At 51.0% G+C, this 16,897-nt stretch overlaps 7 protein-coding genes across 7 annotated transcripts; 6 read left to right on the top strand and 1 right to left on the bottom strand.

Annotated features, from left to right (window-relative positions):
* Nucleotides 1–307: 307 nt before the first annotated feature.
* On the top strand, nucleotides 308–1,946 carry J7T55_003087 (natterin-like protein; the record flags this gene model as incomplete). The annotated part of the gene is made up of 4 exons (XM_053138229.1): nucleotides 308–732; nucleotides 792–800; nucleotides 963–1,614; nucleotides 1,698–1,946. The coding sequence occupies 4 exons, from the start codon at nucleotides 308–310 to the stop codon at nucleotides 1,944–1,946; spliced, it is 1,335 nt and encodes a 444-aa protein (XP_052998954.1).
* A 1,036-nt stretch (nucleotides 1,947–2,982) lies between these two features.
* On the top strand, nucleotides 2,983–5,244 carry J7T55_003086 (uncharacterized protein; the record flags this gene model as incomplete). The annotated part of the gene is made up of 6 exons (XM_053138228.1): nucleotides 2,983–3,098; nucleotides 3,168–3,729; nucleotides 3,784–4,100; nucleotides 4,164–4,475; nucleotides 4,533–4,591; nucleotides 4,655–5,244. The coding sequence occupies 6 exons, from the start codon at nucleotides 2,983–2,985 to the stop codon at nucleotides 5,242–5,244; spliced, it is 1,956 nt and encodes a 651-aa protein (XP_052998953.1).
* Nucleotides 5,245–5,614: 370 nt separating this feature from the next.
* Nucleotides 5,615–6,310, top strand: J7T55_003085 (proline permease; the record flags this gene model as incomplete). Its single annotated transcript, XM_053138227.1, has 1 exon — nucleotides 5,615–6,310. The coding sequence occupies one exon, from the start codon at nucleotides 5,615–5,617 to the stop codon at nucleotides 6,308–6,310; it is 696 nt and encodes a 231-aa protein (XP_052998952.1).
* A 1,310-nt stretch (nucleotides 6,311–7,620) lies between these two features.
* J7T55_003084 (uncharacterized protein) lies at nucleotides 7,621–9,195 on the bottom strand (the record flags this gene model as incomplete). The annotated part of the gene is made up of 1 exon (XM_053138226.1): nucleotides 7,621–9,195. The coding sequence occupies one exon, from the start codon at nucleotides 9,193–9,195 to the stop codon at nucleotides 7,621–7,623; it is 1,575 nt and encodes a 524-aa protein (XP_052998951.1).
* Nucleotides 9,196–11,253: 2,058 nt separating this feature from the next.
* J7T55_003083 (uncharacterized protein) lies at nucleotides 11,254–11,532 on the top strand (the record flags this gene model as incomplete). The annotated part of the gene is made up of 1 exon (XM_053138225.1): nucleotides 11,254–11,532. The coding sequence occupies one exon, from the start codon at nucleotides 11,254–11,256 to the stop codon at nucleotides 11,530–11,532; it is 279 nt and encodes a 92-aa protein (XP_052998950.1).
* A 1,416-nt stretch (nucleotides 11,533–12,948) lies between these two features.
* Nucleotides 12,949–13,605, top strand: J7T55_003082 (methyltransferase domain-containing protein; the record flags this gene model as incomplete). Its single annotated transcript, XM_053138223.1, has 1 exon — nucleotides 12,949–13,605. One exon carries the CDS (start codon nucleotides 12,949–12,951, stop codon nucleotides 13,603–13,605), a length of 657 nt encoding a protein of 218 aa, XP_052998949.1.
* A 1,861-nt stretch (nucleotides 13,606–15,466) lies between these two features.
* Nucleotides 15,467–16,578, top strand: J7T55_003081 (uncharacterized protein; the record flags this gene model as incomplete). Its single annotated transcript, XM_053138222.1, has 3 exons — nucleotides 15,467–15,631; nucleotides 15,753–16,002; nucleotides 16,097–16,578. The coding sequence occupies 3 exons, from the start codon at nucleotides 15,467–15,469 to the stop codon at nucleotides 16,576–16,578; spliced, it is 897 nt and encodes a 298-aa protein (XP_052998948.1).
* Nucleotides 16,579–16,897: the final 319 nt, after the last annotated feature.

Below are 16,897 nucleotides of genomic sequence, written 5' to 3'. Positions count from 1 at the left end.
ATCCTTGGCGGCCTCAGCCCTGTCAACATCATCGGACGATGAAGAGACTCCATCACGCCGAGAGACGCTCTCGAGGCTCACAATGTCAATACTTAAAGATGAGAAGAGACACATCATTTCCAGTCTAGATCCATTCATCAACGCATCAGCCAACAGTCCTCCACATCCAGCACGAGCTGCGTCTTTCGTTTCCATACAGTCATTCCCTCGTTCGGATCATTTCGATTATCACGGCTGTATCTCTCTTTACAGCCCGTTCCACTCACTCATTTGCACTCAGTAGGACCGTTTGTTCAATTATCTCAAGATGTGCACAAAGAAAATCCTGGCATTTGGAGCCGCACTTTTGGCGCTCCAGCCTGTCCTGGCAGTTCCTGTCGCCGACAATGCTCCGGCAAGACTTCTCCCACGCAACGACACTAAAGTGGTTGACCCTCCCAAAGACGCCAAGCCAGATGTTACAGAGATACCGGAGATGACACCAGAGGAGCTCCAAGAACTTATTGATTACTTCAAGGACGAAGGCATGCAGCTTGAAACTAGGACCTACGAGATCGACGAGCTTGCTGCTAGGAATGAGCAACTCATCTCTGGAGATGTTTCACTTCTTAAACGCCAGAGCGGGACATCCAAAGATGGCCCTTTCCTCTCGTTCCTGGACGGCGAAGTAAAGCCAGGCACAAACCCGCAGTGCGAGGACTTTACTCTCAACGGGCCTTTTACAAATATCCAGTAAGAAACCCTATCCTAGCTTCGCGATGAGTTGATATAGCTAACACAACTTGGCGCAGTGTGTTCATGTAAGTGATCATAAGAGCATTCTTCTGTCCTCAGTTGCCCCGATCTGGTTACACACATGCATCAAATTCGACAGCGTGATTTGAGATCAATTTACCACGTCCACTCTTCGCTTGGGGAGCTGTATCAAATTGGCACTTGCTGATTTTTCTTCAATTGAACAGGGGCTCAAGCAACTTGCGCGGGATCAAGGCCACAAGCTTCTCAGGCAACACATCAGAGTTGCACTCCAACGTATCCCTCGCAGATGCCGAGTTCACATTTACCGATAATGAGCGCATTACCAAGTTTTCGATTGCTCGTACCAGCGCAGATAGCATCTACGTTTCTGGTTTCAGATTCGACACCAACGCGGGGAATTCATTTGAAATCCTCGGTTCTATCTTCTCGCTCCCCGATTCAACTGGCCCCGTTTATGTTGATATCCCCGTCGGATCCGGAATCCTGGCTAGACTCCGCGGCACCAACTGCGATTCCATGGAGATCTTCGGCAGTTTCGGCGTTGACTTTCTTGACGAGCTTGACAGCATCTCTATCAGCAACATCGACTACGAAGGTTTCGCCAACAGCATCATGCCTTCCGGCCGGGGAACTCAGCTCTCGATTGGCTCGCAGATTCTGGATAACCGCAACAGCTCGGCCTCGCAGACAATCACCCTTCAGACCACTGATGCCGTCACCGAGTCGAGGACGATCAACACCCAGATCCGAGCTTTGGTTGGAGGCAGCGTCGCTGTTGAAGGGAAGGTTGGCGTCCCACTCATCAGCGAAGGTTCTGTCAGAACCGAGGTCAACTGGCAACTCGAGACATTGAACGTGAGTGTTTCCCCTGCAATAGCTGATTCCAATCTCCGGCCATTGTGTCCTAAGTTGAGTCTCGCTGACAATCCAATTCACAGAACGACGCTGAGATGGTTGGATCTACCACCACTCGTGCGGCAACCTTCGCTCTCGCCTGTCCGGCGGGCAAGTTCTGCACCGCCAAGGCTTTCTTCATGCAATACAAAGTCGACGTCAACATGAATGCGACGTTTACCGCCACTACCAAGTCCGGTTCAACTTATAACTGGATTCAAGGAGGCACGTACAAGGGTGCCGACAGCCTGGCCATGCAGTTCAACGTCACTGAGGTGGACCGCATCAGCTAGATCTCTGCGAGAGATTATCACGTCTGCGTTGATGTTGAAATTGTTCTTTTGACTGCCTTCATTGTATATTAGCTTTTTTGGATTCCGCATCTTGTTTGCGGAGGTTAACGATTGTTATGAACTGCCAGTGCGCCGTTGCGAATTGCATCGTGTCACGGAGCTGCGAGCGACGTGGCACCAATAGAAATGAGAAGATCTTTTATGTACCTAATTCATCTCACTGTTGCGTAAATTTGGGTCGTAATTTGAGGACTGAATTGCTCCAGGGTAGCCCGTGCGAATGCTGACTTTTGCTAAAGCATGGTTCCCCTACAGAAGCCTCTTGACAATCGTGGCCTACCTATGGGATCAGGGGCAACAATGTAGGATCAACTCTTGACCATCTCCTGACGAAATGGTTTGGATGCGATTCAGCGCATTTCTTGGGCATTCTTGGTATTTTGCTGACCCATGGTGCTTTGCCGAGCTCGACACCTTGCCACATGTTTCCGGGGTCCGGCTAAAGTGGTTGTAGGAGTGTGGATTCACTTGTTAGAGTGCAGGTCTGGTCATACTCTGCAGCCTCCTATTGTGCACTGTCACCTGCTGTCTTCGAGACCACACTTGCGATATACCTAGATACCACAAATAAATGTTGACGGTCAATTGGTTATTTGATTCAGAAAGAGAAGAAATACCTGAGATCTTACCTCGCTACAATCCCCCTAGCTGCACCCGGTTGCACATACCAAGATAGGGTTGATCTGCAATATCGCATCTCACATTGAGCAGCAGTTTAGGTATGGTCTCATATGTCTTTGATCTGATAATAATATTCCAGATAGGGCTTTTCCCGCTTACAAGCTTCTGTCATGATCACTCGCCTGGGGATGCCTATTTGAGCAGGTACATGCGAGGTGGCTTGGTATGTTGCCGATATCCTCGCATCCGTCGGGGGCTAGCCAAGGCTGGAAGTCAACACGGGCGTAATTATACTGAGCTTAACAATTCTGGTAGTCATGGAATCGTCGATAGCGCTGTATATGCGGTGGCCAAGATGCCTCCTAACGAGCAATCCGAGAACCTCCGCAATCTCCTTATCTCTGCCGGTACTTGGCGGCTCCACCAGAGGGGGAGATATGTCTGTTGCCAAGATCAGAACTGTTCCCATTCGTAAGCTCGGTTCCCCCTCCCTGGGATCAAATCTTGCTTATCGATGTCCTTACGCTGACCGCTGACTAGCATACACCACGCGACCTCCGGGGAAGGTAGGCCAGTGCGTGCAGTATATGTTGAGCATGGAGCCCTTCTCATCCACCCTGTCGGCAGCACCCGGCGTTCATTCCAACAATCCGAGTCGCTTTTACGCCTAACCGACGCAATGGGTGTTCCAGACGACCACAAGGAGCCTATGGGCATTTCATCCGCCCAGTCTGCATCCGACACCAATGTCGAAGCCGGCGATGTGAAGCCCGCCGCCGGCGGCCTCGAACGACGAGCAAAGTTCGAAACGCAACGAGGCCTCTCACCACGACATGTGCAGCTCATGGCGATTGGTGGAAGCATTGGCACGGGTCTCTTCGTCGGAATTGGCAGCGTCCTGTCGCAAGCAGGCCCACTCTCGCTTGTCCTAGGCTACCTGTTTTGGGGCATTTTGTTCGTGTGGCCTTGCTACCTGTGTGTGGCTGAGATGTGTACCTTCCTACCTATCCGAGGGACTATATTCGAATTGGCATGCCGCTTTGTTGACCCCGCGTTGGGCTTTGCGATGGGTTGGACATACTTCTTTGCTGGTACTATGCTGGTCCGTGGTTCTCAACCCTTTTATCCGTGCTAAATAGCTAATCGCGATCTTTAGGTCTGTGTGGAATATTCAGCTGTGGCCACGGTGATCCAATTCTGGAACACCGAGATCAATCCTGCAGTATGGATCGCGCTTGCAATGGTTGTTTGTGTCTTCTTGAACGTTGTTGCTGTCAAGTGGTACGGCGAGAGCGAGTTCATCATGGCATCGCTCAAAGTCTTGCTCCTTTTCGGACTGGTCATGGTTACTCTTGTGACTATGTGTGGTGGAAACCCTCAGAAAGATGCGTACGGATTCAGGAACTGGGGTGGCGGTAATTACATGATCCCATACTATGCCGAAGGGGACACGGGCAGATTCCTCGGTTGGTGGTGAGTTCAACGAACGATTGTAACCATGGTTGGCTTGTTTGTATTTGCTCACACCGTGCTCAGGTCTGTCGTTATTTACGCAGGATTCACGATCGCAGGCCCTGATATGCTGGCTATCTCTGCTGGAGAGATTCAGAACCCGCGACACACAATCCCACGTCTGGCGAAGCTCATTTTCTATCGTCTTATTGGATTCTACGTTATTGGTGTCCTTGCTGTTGGAATTATCTGCTCTCCAAAGGACGATCGCCTCATGGGGGCGATTGAGGGTTCTGGGTCCGGCGCGGCAGCATCGCCCTGGGTTATTGGAATTCAGAACCTCGGGATCACTGGGCTTCCAAGCCTAATCAACTTCCTGATTCTGACCTCTGGATTGTAAGCTGAGCATCCTCTGTCATTGAGTGGAATCTTGCTAACAAATTTTGATCACAGGTCATGTGGAAATGCCTACCTCTATTCGGCCTCTCGAACCTTGTATGGTCTTGCGCGAGGTTAGTTCTGGATTCCGCCATGAGTAGTACTGGAATGACTTGTAACTGACCAATTCTCTGCAGATGGCCAAGCTCCCAGATTCTTGCTCATATGCACTAAAGCAGGTGTTCCCATTTACTGTGTCGCCGCTGTGTCACTGATCACCTGCATCACGTTCCTGGTGTCGTCCAACTCGACCGTCACAGTCTTCTACTGGTTCGTCGACCTCACGACAACAGCCCTCATTGCGACATACACGGGCATGCTTTGGACTTTCATCGGCTGGTATAGAGCGAGGATGGCACAGCCAGATGCGGTGCCTTTGTCGACATTGCCCTATGTCGCACCTCTGACGCCAGGAGCCGCATACTTCGCCTGTGGACTTGGCTGTGTCACACTCTTCTTCATCGGCTTTGACGTATTCGCACCCTTCGACTACCAGACTTTTATCACAGACTACTTCGCGGTTGCGTTCGGGCCGTTCATGTTTGTGCTCTGGAAAGTCATCAAGCGGACGAAATTCGTGTCCGCGGCTGAAGCGGACTTGCTTAGCGGGAAGGCGGAGTGTGATGAAGAATGCAGAATCTGGGAAGACGGTGGGGTCGAGGAGGTTGAGAGGCAACGTTTGCAGAATATGAACGCTTTCAGAAGGGCCTGGGAGAAGATGTGGTAAAATGGGGAGAATTAGAACATTACATGGGCATCTGGTGTATCATACGAGTCTATCAATGTCATGGCCGAAATCGTCCTTCATTTGGCTTCTCTCTAAGAAAGATAGAGGGAGGGAAAAGAGAAGAATCTTAGGTGATTGCATATACATGTGAGCTGTCTCTCTTTTGCTGCTGCGCAGATGCGCTGCGCACGCCCTTCGGTTCGTCCAGCCCCGCTTTAATCTTACACCCAATTGACGTTGGCCCTGTTTTCGAGTTGACTCATCCAGGACAGATTTGAAAGTCATCACGCTGCTTCTTCCAACCTTCTCCTTCTTTCCAGGCCAACAATCAACCTTTTCGTACACCATATCTCCCCAATCACCATACATCATGAAGACACTAGGCCTCCTTGGTGGCATGAGCTACCATTCCACAGCCCTCTATTACACCTCCATCAACGCCCATGTCCAGCGGAAGCTAGGGGGCTTAGCCTCAGCGTCACTGATATTGCACTCCTTCAACCATGCAGAAACTTCCGCGCTTTTCACTGCCGGACGATGGGACCTAGCGGCGGACAAATTCATCACTGCTTCCAAAAACCTCAAGCTAGCAGGCGCGCAAGGTATCGGCATCGGCTGTAACATCGGGCACAAGGTAGCCTCGCAAGTAGAGGCCGAAGTAGGCTTGCCCTTGCTGCACATTGCTGACTCCGCGGCCGACGAGATCAAGAAGAGAGGCCTCTCGAAAATTGGCCTGCTCGCAACAAAAACGGTGATGGAGGAAGACTTCATTAAGGGCCGCCTGAGTGAGAAAGCTGGCGTGGAGGTCTTGATTCCTGATGAAGACGAGCGGATTGCGGTTGACAAGGCCGTGTTTGAAGAGCTTTGCGCTGGCATCTTCAAAGACGAAACGAAAACCAAGATTGCGGGAATAGTAGACAGGCTGATCCAGAAGGGGGCCCAAGTCGTGGTCCTGGCCTGCACAGAGCTACAATTCGTCGTGAAGGCTGAGAACGTTACGGTCCCCCTCCTTGATACCATGGAACTACATGCAAAGGGACTGGCAGAGTTTGTGCTGTCAGAATGAGATCTTTGTATATTGACGAGTTGCAGTACTCAAATTCCCACACATACTGCCTTTAATCAGTCGAAGTTGGTCAAATAGATAATGTTGCAACCCAGATATATCGGGTTTGGGACACTACGTGCCGCATCATCAGGTTCAGGAATTTGCCGACAACGTATTCTAAACATGTAATTTCTCAAAGCCTACGCATGATGAGCTCGCCCGCCAACGGTCATTACTTCTCATTGCTCACTCTGAGTGCCAGTCACAAGAAGCCTCTTCAGGTGACTTGCACTGGGCAGGAATAGAACCCAGTGTGTATGAATCACTCACTGTCAGCGTAACAACGACGAATGTAGAACCCGTATATTTTTATCGGCTTCGAACGGCGATGGGTCACCGACCGTGTCTCTAACCAGACATCTGCCGATTTATGGAATGGATTCAAGAAGATTACCTACGAGTTACCGACGCAAAGTATGAACAGTTCGATCATTTGACACAACTTTCTTATCAACTAATCCAGACAAGATGCCTGAAGTCCTGATCATATCGAAGCTTTCGGCCAGATTGTCTAAGTGCATCAACCCCTACCATCTAAATACATGGCTGAGGCTGCATTTTGGAAAGGGCACTTTCAAAATCGAAGCGAAGAACAGGATGTATGTGATTTGGGCGCCAAGAAGAATACTGGAGGTGAGCATGGTGCCAAAACACCCCCAGGAGGGTCAATGCGCATGAGGTAACCAGCCGAATTATATGCAGGATGAAGTCGAGCCATTATCCAGATTTGACGTTCTGTATTCTACCTAGTGGGTCGGTCCTGTTATGATTTCATGGGTTCAAAAGCGTGGGGTCTCTCTGGAATCTGCAAGACAACGGAGGACAATCTCCTCTTCGTCAAGCTCTTCAACGAGCGCTGGAAGGTATTAGGGCAACAGTATGAACACTTGAGGGTAGTAGGGCTGGAATATCTGTCCGGTTCTGTGTCATGGCAAGGAAACCTGCAAGGTGAAAGTTCATATATCACACAAGATACTTGGCTGAGACAACAAGGGGCAAAGAAATATCCTGATTGGCACGAGAAGTCAACAGTGCATCCTGGAAGAGTTGGTAACAGTGGCCATCTCGCAAGATCCCTTTTGGAAGAATAGCAATACAATTTTCTCATTTAGGAAATAAGAAGAGGGAAACCTCAATCGATCTCTCAGTATGAGGCCGTTCCACCATCGGTGTAATCACCCGTCTACATTCGACCACAGCTCCACCAAGTGCTGTCCCCAGCGATCAGCTAATTTCCACCAAGATAATCTTTCCGCCTGGAAGCGCATCTAGCCCCCGGTTAATGGTGTCCTGCCAATCTGGGAATCTTCAGCTTGCCTCAGGATGAGCTGAAGAAGTCGGCAGTACTCGTCAATATCGTTAGGTTCATCACTGGAACCGGTGCAGAATTGAGGAACGAATTCGTTCTCCCACATGTCTTGAGACACCTTGCCTTTCAGTATCTCATATCCAGAGTCTCGGGATATCTTCTCCTCGTAGTTCTCTCGGACTTTCAAGTCTTTATTGAAGACCACGTGAGTCTCGGTCGAGAAGCTCTCGACAATGCCCAATCCCTTGAGCCGATTGAGGTCCCAAAATGTCCAGCTCAATTTGCGAAGGTCGTCGATCTTGGGTGTACGATATTCGATAAGAAAGGGATGACAGGGTTTGCCGTTTTCCAACCTTCTGCATGCGTCCCATATGACACTGCGTCCTTTGGCCCATTCCTCATCAGGAGGTTCTAGATATCGAATGTAACGCTGCAGGCGTCTCGACATAAAAATAGCTTCGGAGTCTGGGAAACTTTGAAGCGCACATAGCTTGTGATGTGAAACTCTAGCCCGCGGAAGCATAATTTCAAATGTCTCGACGATGAACCGCCGTCTTGATAAGCGACCGTTCTTGACAAAAGCTTGCAGTGACCCAAGTCCAAGTTTGGCGAGGTTGGCAACATACGTGTTGATACGCGTGTTCTTTTTTGGACGACCAGGAATTTCGAAGACTGGGTCATTTCCATGAGTGAAAAAGCTTGGGCCGTCTTTCTGCAAGAGCACAGCAGCATCTGCTATTTGATGTCGGTCTCGCTGGATCTGAATGCGTTGAAACACGCCAGTCGCATCTTCATTTACTTCTTTGAAGGCCAGTGTATACTTTGAGCAGACATAGTCATGAATGTGTCCCAGTTGTTCCACATAAAGAGCAGGAAAGTAACCCAAAAAGTGCTTCAAGTGGGCTTCATGGTTATCGAAGAAGGGCACCTTTTGAATGGAAAACTGTTGCAAGTATGGCAATCCGTATAATCGACAGATAAGCTCGTACCTGAAAAATGAAATTTGTATTCGGCTCAACTCCCGACTCGTCACAGGGAATGATTGAGCTTTTCTCAAATCCTGCAATTCAGGCTGTTCCTCATCTGAAAGAGACAAAGTTTTGGTGTAATAGACGAGGTCAGAGACAAGCGCGTTGATAACAGCCCTCATTCGACAGACGGCGACAATTTGGGCAGTTTCTCGTGGAAACCCAAGGTCAACGGTAGCTGAGCTGAAGTACCAGTGCTTGAATTTGCTCACTTTCTGCTCCCATTTCGTCTGCCTTTCGGGAGAGACAGGGTTCGTGGTTCTGGACTGGAAGAATCCATCACCGTTTTCGAGGACCGGACATCGGAGTACGCTGTAAGCCTCTCTCAGCACCTCCTCTGGTAGATTATTATGGATGACGGTCGACAGAACTCGTCGACGGTCGCTTTGCATAGCTGCTAGAGCGCGTGGTGAGGCATGGATCAGGGAGGCCAGGTCTTCGGGCGACGCAAGGTTCTTCAGGACAACGCCCATGACTTCGACGGGAAGGCTCTCAAGTTGAACCATTTTGAGCTTTTTTGCTGGAGTTGGTGCTTGATGATTCTGTCATCAAGTGTCCGAGCTGTCCGAGCAGCGAACGGTATGATCGATGGATGTCGAGATCTTGTGGTGGGGGCAAAAACCACGCCTGTAGTATTGTGAGGACGTTTGCTCTTGTGGAGGAGGGCAACACTGAGTCTTCAGGTGCACTTACCTGTCTGAGTCCCCTAAGACGGACAGTGTCTGAATGCTGCGTGAGAAGAAGCACTTCTTCAGCGAAAAGTCAACTGGTTTCAGTTTTGTAGTTCCCCAGAGCTCAGCCTGAAAGCAGGCTTGAGTGGGGCGTGTCAAAAAAGGTCGCATATACGCCAAGTGAATTTCGTAGTAAAGCAGATGTCCAGGCGCAGGATGGGAGGAATTCCGAAGTTGGTTCGCTGTCCAGACTGGCAGGTCGAAATCCCATGAGCAAGAGCTGGCGGGCAGGAGCTGGCGGATAAGGGACGCATTTCAGCAAACAAAAACTCCGAGGCAGGCGCTGACTGCCTTAATCTTCTCGTTCTCGAAGTTTCAAGACCTGAAAATGGAGCTCTTTTCTTTCTTTCAATTTCTCTGGCTCTTTAGGCTTTCTAGGGTGCGAGATAAGCATCTCTTAACCCTTCCGCGTGAATTATCACCAAATGATGCAACTGTACTAGCTTGTGAAAGCCAAAATCTACAGCCGTTTGGACCATCTTCTAAGTTGTTTTTCAGTTCCATGACTGGTGTTTGATTCTTTCAGCCCCTGTCTGTAGATGGAGTCAATATCCACAAGGAGAAACACACTGATGGCCATCTTTGATACTGAATCCGTTGACTAGCTAAAGTACAAGAGAGGCGAGTCTCAAACATCGTGCTTCGGAGTGGTCGTTATAGCCAACTTGACCCATTTGATTCTGAGCACGCAACAGTGCTCAGAGGTGCCAGCGCTTCCTGCTTCCTAATGGCTGGCTGGTCCATGTACTTCTCCTGGATATCACATGCTCCGGTGCTTCTCGACCAGAAGAGACCTGTCAAGATTTTCCTTGTTGTGTATTCGCCCACCATCAAATTGCGAATGTGATAACTCAGTCATGGCTGACTCTGAAATCCCATCATTCATCTTCAAGTCGAGATGCTTCTACGGGAGGTTTACTTCCTGGGCAGCGTGGAGAGAGCCTATCCCATGTGGGAGCAAGCCTCTCACATGATCGCGGAGCGCGTGGAAAACCCGCTGTCGCGCGATTTTAAAATAGCTTAATTACGGATTGGTGGTCCAGGCTGTCGCGGCATGTTGTCTGGGAGATGTCAATGTCATTAATCACCTGCTGTGGGACTCGACAATCATTGTGAGAATCCGGAGTCAGGGCCGGCTGCCCCTCCCCAACGCAACATCGGCGCGGGATAATTGCGGACTACTGTCACACTTGTATATTATAGCGCGGGGGCCAGTAAATGCATTTTGTGACGCCGAGTTGGCAGAAGGTGTCGGTACAAAGCGCATGTACAGGTGGATGCCTGGCAACAAAAAAGATTGACCTTCATGGAGTCCTACACAACCTCGGAAAGAAACTCAGTCCAGGCCTTGATGCTACTCATTCGAAAGATAAAAATGAGGTCTAGACAATGGTCAACTTTTGAATATGAGGAGTTCGTGTCAATGACAAGAAATTTTCATGGTTTTTAGGGCATGCGTTCTCGTTGTCGCTTAAACATCCGCGCACGCGCTGCGGGGAAGGACAGGTAAACACCGGATGACCTCTACTTCTGCTTTCAGAATCTGCTTAGACGCCTTTCTATCGAAAATGAGAGCACCGGAGTGTGCTCTCTACGTCACTTTGGCGTCATTTTTATGCAGCTATCCAGGAATTTAGAGCTTGTGGGCAGAAGGTGTGGTGCAGTCGCGTTTTGCGCTGCAGCTTCACGATTATCCCAGGGCCGCGAAGCTGAAGTCCCAGGAGAGGGCACCCTGCCCCCAAGGATGCCAGCAGCACCGTTGTCTGAGGGAGAGTGGCCTTTCTCCTTAAGTAATTGTAAATTCACACAATTACGTGTCAGCTCCACTAATTGATGGGATTCTCCAACAGCCCCCAAGCAGGGAGGCCTCCTCCTCCTCCTCCTGATGATCCGTTTCCTGAGCACCGAGTCTTCGGCGGTGCTCACCCGAACGGTACGGGCGCTCAGGCATTCCGGTCCCCACTCGACGACCCCACCCGGACGTCCTTGAACGGCACCGAGCCCGACCTGTCAGAGCCGCTTACCCTCGGCGAAACACGCCAACTCACTCGGGCCACCTTTTCCCCGCGGCATTTTGGAACGCCAAGCGCTTCTGCCAGGATTATCATATGATAGTTACATACGGAGACATGCAGAGGACCTGCCGCTTTGCATATGGGTACATAAATAACTGCAACCGCCCACTCTGCGGCCGAGTGGAGAGTGGGCCGGTCAGCAAAGTGACAAAGTACCCGCCCGTTCCGGGGGAACCACATGCCTCCTCTCCCACATTCCCATTTATCCCTAGGCAGAGCCTCGAATGTACTGCTGTACTGACGTCAAGGTTTGTATTCTAGCAGGATTGAGGAGCGAGACTGCATCCTCCCTAGCCCAAAGGGGCGACGGCGACAGGCAGCCCCCAGGGTGCGCATTTTAGTCTTGACGACTTAGATCGCTTGGTCGTCCCTCATGAGGGCTTAACCGTTAGAACTAAGTTGAGCATAGCGGGGAAGGAGTCGAGTTCTAAGCCACGCTCCCCCGGGGTCATTCCAACGGATGACTTCAGGTGACACCTCAGCACCTGCGCGGATCGACGTGATCGGTGGCTACTAGAACGTCCGCTGTCTGTCGCACCCAATGCAGGTACCAAGTGTTTACTACATATTGAGTCTACTCAGACCTAATCCGGTTTAGCGTCATTATAAAGTTATAAAATTATTCAAAATATTTATACAAAAATGATAAATAAAGATTTTTATAATAATAAAAATTATATTTTTTTTAAAAATAAAATTAATTATTTAAAATTTTAGGTAATAGTTTTATTTTAGTATACTAATATTATAATTTAATTACAATTTCTTTAAGAGAAAAAACAAGTCTAATTTTCAAAATTCAAAACAAGTGTAGGGCTCCTTGGTTCTTAAAACAGTCAGACTGATATGCCGAGCTATGTGCTGCGAATACGAGGGCCGGTCTCTGTCGTAGGCACAGGTACTTGACGTAGAGTTCAGCCTACGCAGCTTTGACAGTGAACCGCAGTTCATCAGTCGGCATGTCATTTCTCGCATGCGAACGATTGCGCCATTTGGATGCAGGGACTGAGCTTCCAAGGTGCGTCACATCGCCTGCGGACTCCCAGCAACCAAGTTCCGAGGTGAAGCCTGTGCGGGTGTTGTATGGCCCGATGGACTGAGGGTGGATTCTCGACATGGTACACCATGTAGCTAAAGGTTTGAGCATTCAAGCTATTCCCCCAGCGGCCAATTGTTGACATTAGATGAGGGCGCCTCATGCAGTCCGTGGAACCGTAGTGCTGATCTTCGACATGCCGAGCCTTCGTCGTCGTCGGCATCCGTCAATATGATGCTGAGCGTGGTGTTTAGGAGAATATAAAAGGCTCCAAGGTTCGCGGGTTCGATCGAAAGGAGAGAGGCGCTTCTGTACCCTCAACACCCACCTCCCAAGCCCAAGCATTCTTGCACAACAATTTCCCTCGTTCTCAAAACCCAATCACACACTTAGCCACTCCTCTTGACCAAATTCAACATGTCGGTCACTACCAACACTGCCAACAACCCCCACCTCACCCGTTCCTATGTCCTCAAGAACGTCAACGAGGCGCAGGAGGTGTACGACGCATGGGCAAAGACCTATGACTCTGACCTCCGCGACCCATCCCAGAACTACGTTGGGCCGGCGGCCGTGGCGCGCCTAGTCGCCGGCGCGCTCGGCACGCCCACCATCAGCCCTGATCTGCTGCTCCTGGACGCGGGCTGCGGCACCGGCCTTGCGGGCGTGGAGCTGGCGCGCCTCGGGGCCAAGCACATCGACGGGCGGGACCTGAGCCCAGGCATGCTCGCCGTCGCCCGGCAGTCCGGGGCGTACGAGGCGCTGCAGACCACGGACCTCAACAAGCCCCTCGACGTGCAGGACGGGAAGTACGACGTCGTGGTGTGCGTCGGCACGTTCACGCACACGCACGTGGGGCCCGAGGCGCTGCGCGAGCTCGTCCGCGTCACCAAGCGCGAGGGCGTCGTCGTGGCGACCGTGCTCGACGACATCTGGGAGAGCCAGGGGTTCAAGGCCGAGGTGGCCCGGCTCGAGGCGGATGGTAAGGCCAAGGTGCTGAGCGCCGAGTCCGGGGACTACAGGAAGGGTTGCGGGGTGACGGCTACCTTCGTGGTTCTCAGGGTTCTGGTTTGATTTTGTGCTGTGCGTGAGCGTGTGAGCGTCGTGACAGTGATTGCGTGTGATGCGTGAAAAGCTTTTGCCATTGTGAGCTGCTGCTGTCGCGAAACGTGGTGATATAACAAACCGTGGAAAAGACGAAAAGATCGGGATACCTTCTTCCGGAGTCCACTTACTGGAGCCCAAGCAAACACTGGAGCGCCGGCCAAAAAAATAAAAGTCAACTATCGCACGTCTGTCATCGTCGACCAGACAATGCTTTGAGACGCGCAGAGGCTCTCTTTCTCTCTCTACCTATCTGCGCGTCGCTCTCCCGCTTACCTCTGTGCGCCATGATACCCATGCCTTGAAGTGTTCACACCCAAGAGTAGTTCAAAGTGCGGGGGCCTTTGTGGATATTGTTTGACATGGATGTGGCCCCGGCACTTGTGCAGTGTCTTGGAGACTTCTCGACCTAGACTAATTATTCAATCATTCTTGGTCATGTGCATGTGTGCAACTTTCCCCACCAGCACCTCGTTGGGGCCACCTCTGAAGCCAGCAAGGGACAAAATACTGTAGTATGGATCTCCCAGCCTGCTAAAGCTTGCTGGTATTCCAAGGTATGCCTTTCAAATTACTCAGTTCTTCTCGTACTTATGCAAGTCCAGCAGAGTCGGCTTGTAGAATCAACTGGATTCTTTTGTGCTCTTGGGACAGAGATTGAGATTTCATCGATTCTCTGTAGACTCACAAGTAGACTGAGTCTTACTAAGTGGAGGACAAGATCTTCTCAAACACACGAGGAATTATTACGTTTTCATCTTGAGAAGGAGGCTCGACGTGAATTCATTTTGTATATGTCCCAGGTCTACGATGACGGAAAAGAGTTGCAAGACGAAACCTCAGGTCCGTAAATGCTGCCTTCAATTGAACCCAGAGTGATATGACTCAATGTGCAATCGCTGAGAACCTGGTAATATATATAGAGAAACAATACAGCTAGAAACACCTTTGACAGACGTGTATACTCCCTTTATTTCTTGGGACCAAAAGATTATACGGGGTTCAGAACGGGGTTCGAGTGAAGCCTGCACATGCGAGGTCAATGAAGCATCGGTTGGACATACAAGACGATTAGACGGAGGCGTACAAAAATAACCTTGAATTGACCTTCTCTCGCGGAGGATTAACAGCAGCTCGACGGACCCCTGACCCTGCTGGGGCCAGGAACTCGGAGCTGGATGTGTGCCGAGGTCCGTTGCGATCCTCAGCTGCAGCTTCGTCCCTGAGCAGCTACAACGTGCTGTACCACGCAGGCACATGTACTGCATCTTGCGCAAGTCAACGTCTTCCATCTATAAATTTTTGTGCCCGGCTCTTTGTGCCCGGATAACCAGTGTGGAAGGTCAGATATTAGTCTACATTCTCCCCAGAGGAGGAATCTCTGTAAGGTCCGAAGGCGATCGGCGGTTTTCTCGAATGCTTCCCCGGGAACGAGTGGGGACACCTGGAGCTCCCACCCTTGCTGCCAACCGCCAGGCCCAATGAGACACTGAGAATTACCAACGGGAGCTTGTTCAGCCCCGAGGGTCGCGCCTGGAGCACCTGAAACATTGACCTTTGACAGGCGATGACAGCACCGACTCCGAGATGGCGAGCACACCCAGACCAGAGCTTGCTGGGCTGGACTTGCTGGATGGGCCGAGGCGAGGGCTGACCGATCGTACGACGCTCCTGATGGTGCCATTCTGTCCCTCCTCTACCTGCTCTGCACCGTGCAATCCGCAGCAGCCGGCAGACGTGCAGCAAGCAGCCCGTTAGACAAGAGCGTACATATATCGGCGGACTCCTGGAGGGCCAGCCGCATTCTAAATATCACACTTGGATCGCCAGCATGCCTTCTCCATTTACCCTTTTCCTGGGACTAGCTACACTGCTGTTCGGCGTCTTCGTCTCTCGATCACCGTTCATGATGGCCACAGCTCCAATTTCCGGATCCAAGCCCTGGGCAGATCAGCCCATGAAACTTGTTGCTACTCCCCAGTACGAGACCAAGAAGGTACGAGCATCCAGCTTGGTATCCAGCCCAGCACTGCAGATCTGCAAATGCAGCAGCACCAGGGCATTCCTTTCGAAGTAATGTGAACAAGACGGCTAACATTGACTGCTGCACGTCACAGACGGATCTTTTTAGCACAGGAGCTACGCATATGGCCCTGTTGCACAATTCCATCTTCAGAGGATACAACAGCATCTATCTACAAGCACCACACGTCCAAGATGCGGACAAGGCCGACTTTATCGGCTACGCCTTGACTTGGTTTAAGTTCGTCAAGTCACACCACGATGACGAGGAGGAGTCCCTGTTCACCAAGGTCGAGGAGCTTCTGGATGACAAGAATGTCTTTGAAGAGACGCATAAGGAGCACGGTACGTCGGAGACTTTACTTAGACAGAGGCTGCCTGAAACATGCAGGCCTCCATAAGCAGCACAGCACATCACACTAACAACAACTATTCGCAGAGTCCTTCCTTCCTGGCCTCGCCGAGTTCAACAAGTACCTACTCTCCGTCCAACCCAACCCACAGTCTCTTGACTCGACCGAACTCTTACGCATCATGGACGGGTTCCACGCCAACTTCGAGAACCACTTCCATTCCGAGATCAAGACGATTGCGAACCTAGCATCGCACCCGAACGCGCCCGCGCCCGACACACCCGCGGCCGCCGAGGCATCGAACACCTTTAAGACGTGGGGCAAGAGCACGGTGACCAAGGCCGGTACGACGGACGTGGTCCCCTTCTTCCTGCTGAACCTGGACCGATCCACGCAGTTCGAGGAGGGCCAGTGGGCAAACTGGCCGCCCATCCCCGCGCCTATCAAGTGGGGGCTGATCAACATCGGCGGCTGGATCAACGGCAACTACTGGAAGTTCTCGAGCTGCGACGCCTCTGGCGCCAGGAGGGAGCTGTACGCCCTGCAGAACGAGAAGGCCAAGGCCTAGTGGCCCACGGGTCTGTCGACGCTGTTTTTTTGCAAGCCTGTGGTTTTGTGCGTTGTATTGTCCAGTCTGATGCGATTGTTAATTTGGAATTGGTGGCGGTGAGTATGGCGTTCTTTGGGTTGAAGCGTTGAGAATATGTCCTTCAGCTGGCAGTGCCACTTGTGCCGCCGGAGCACTCGGAGCGCTCGTTGCGTTACCAAAAGCACAAGATACGCCTCTATATAGGCGGACAGTGGAAAGGAGGCGTATTCACACCCTCTGGGTTTTGGTCTGTCGGCATCTAAGCCAACCAGCAACAGAAATTGACACATTCCAATCT

Source organism: Diaporthe amygdali, assembly GCF_026229845.1.
Source record: "Diaporthe amygdali strain CAA958 chromosome Unknown NODE_3_length_2959817_cov_65_330692, whole genome shotgun sequence".
NCBI classification, from domain to species: Eukaryota; Fungi; Ascomycota; class Sordariomycetes; order Diaporthales; family Diaporthaceae; genus Diaporthe; species Diaporthe amygdali.
This window is presented reverse-complemented; position numbering and strand designations above follow the sequence as displayed.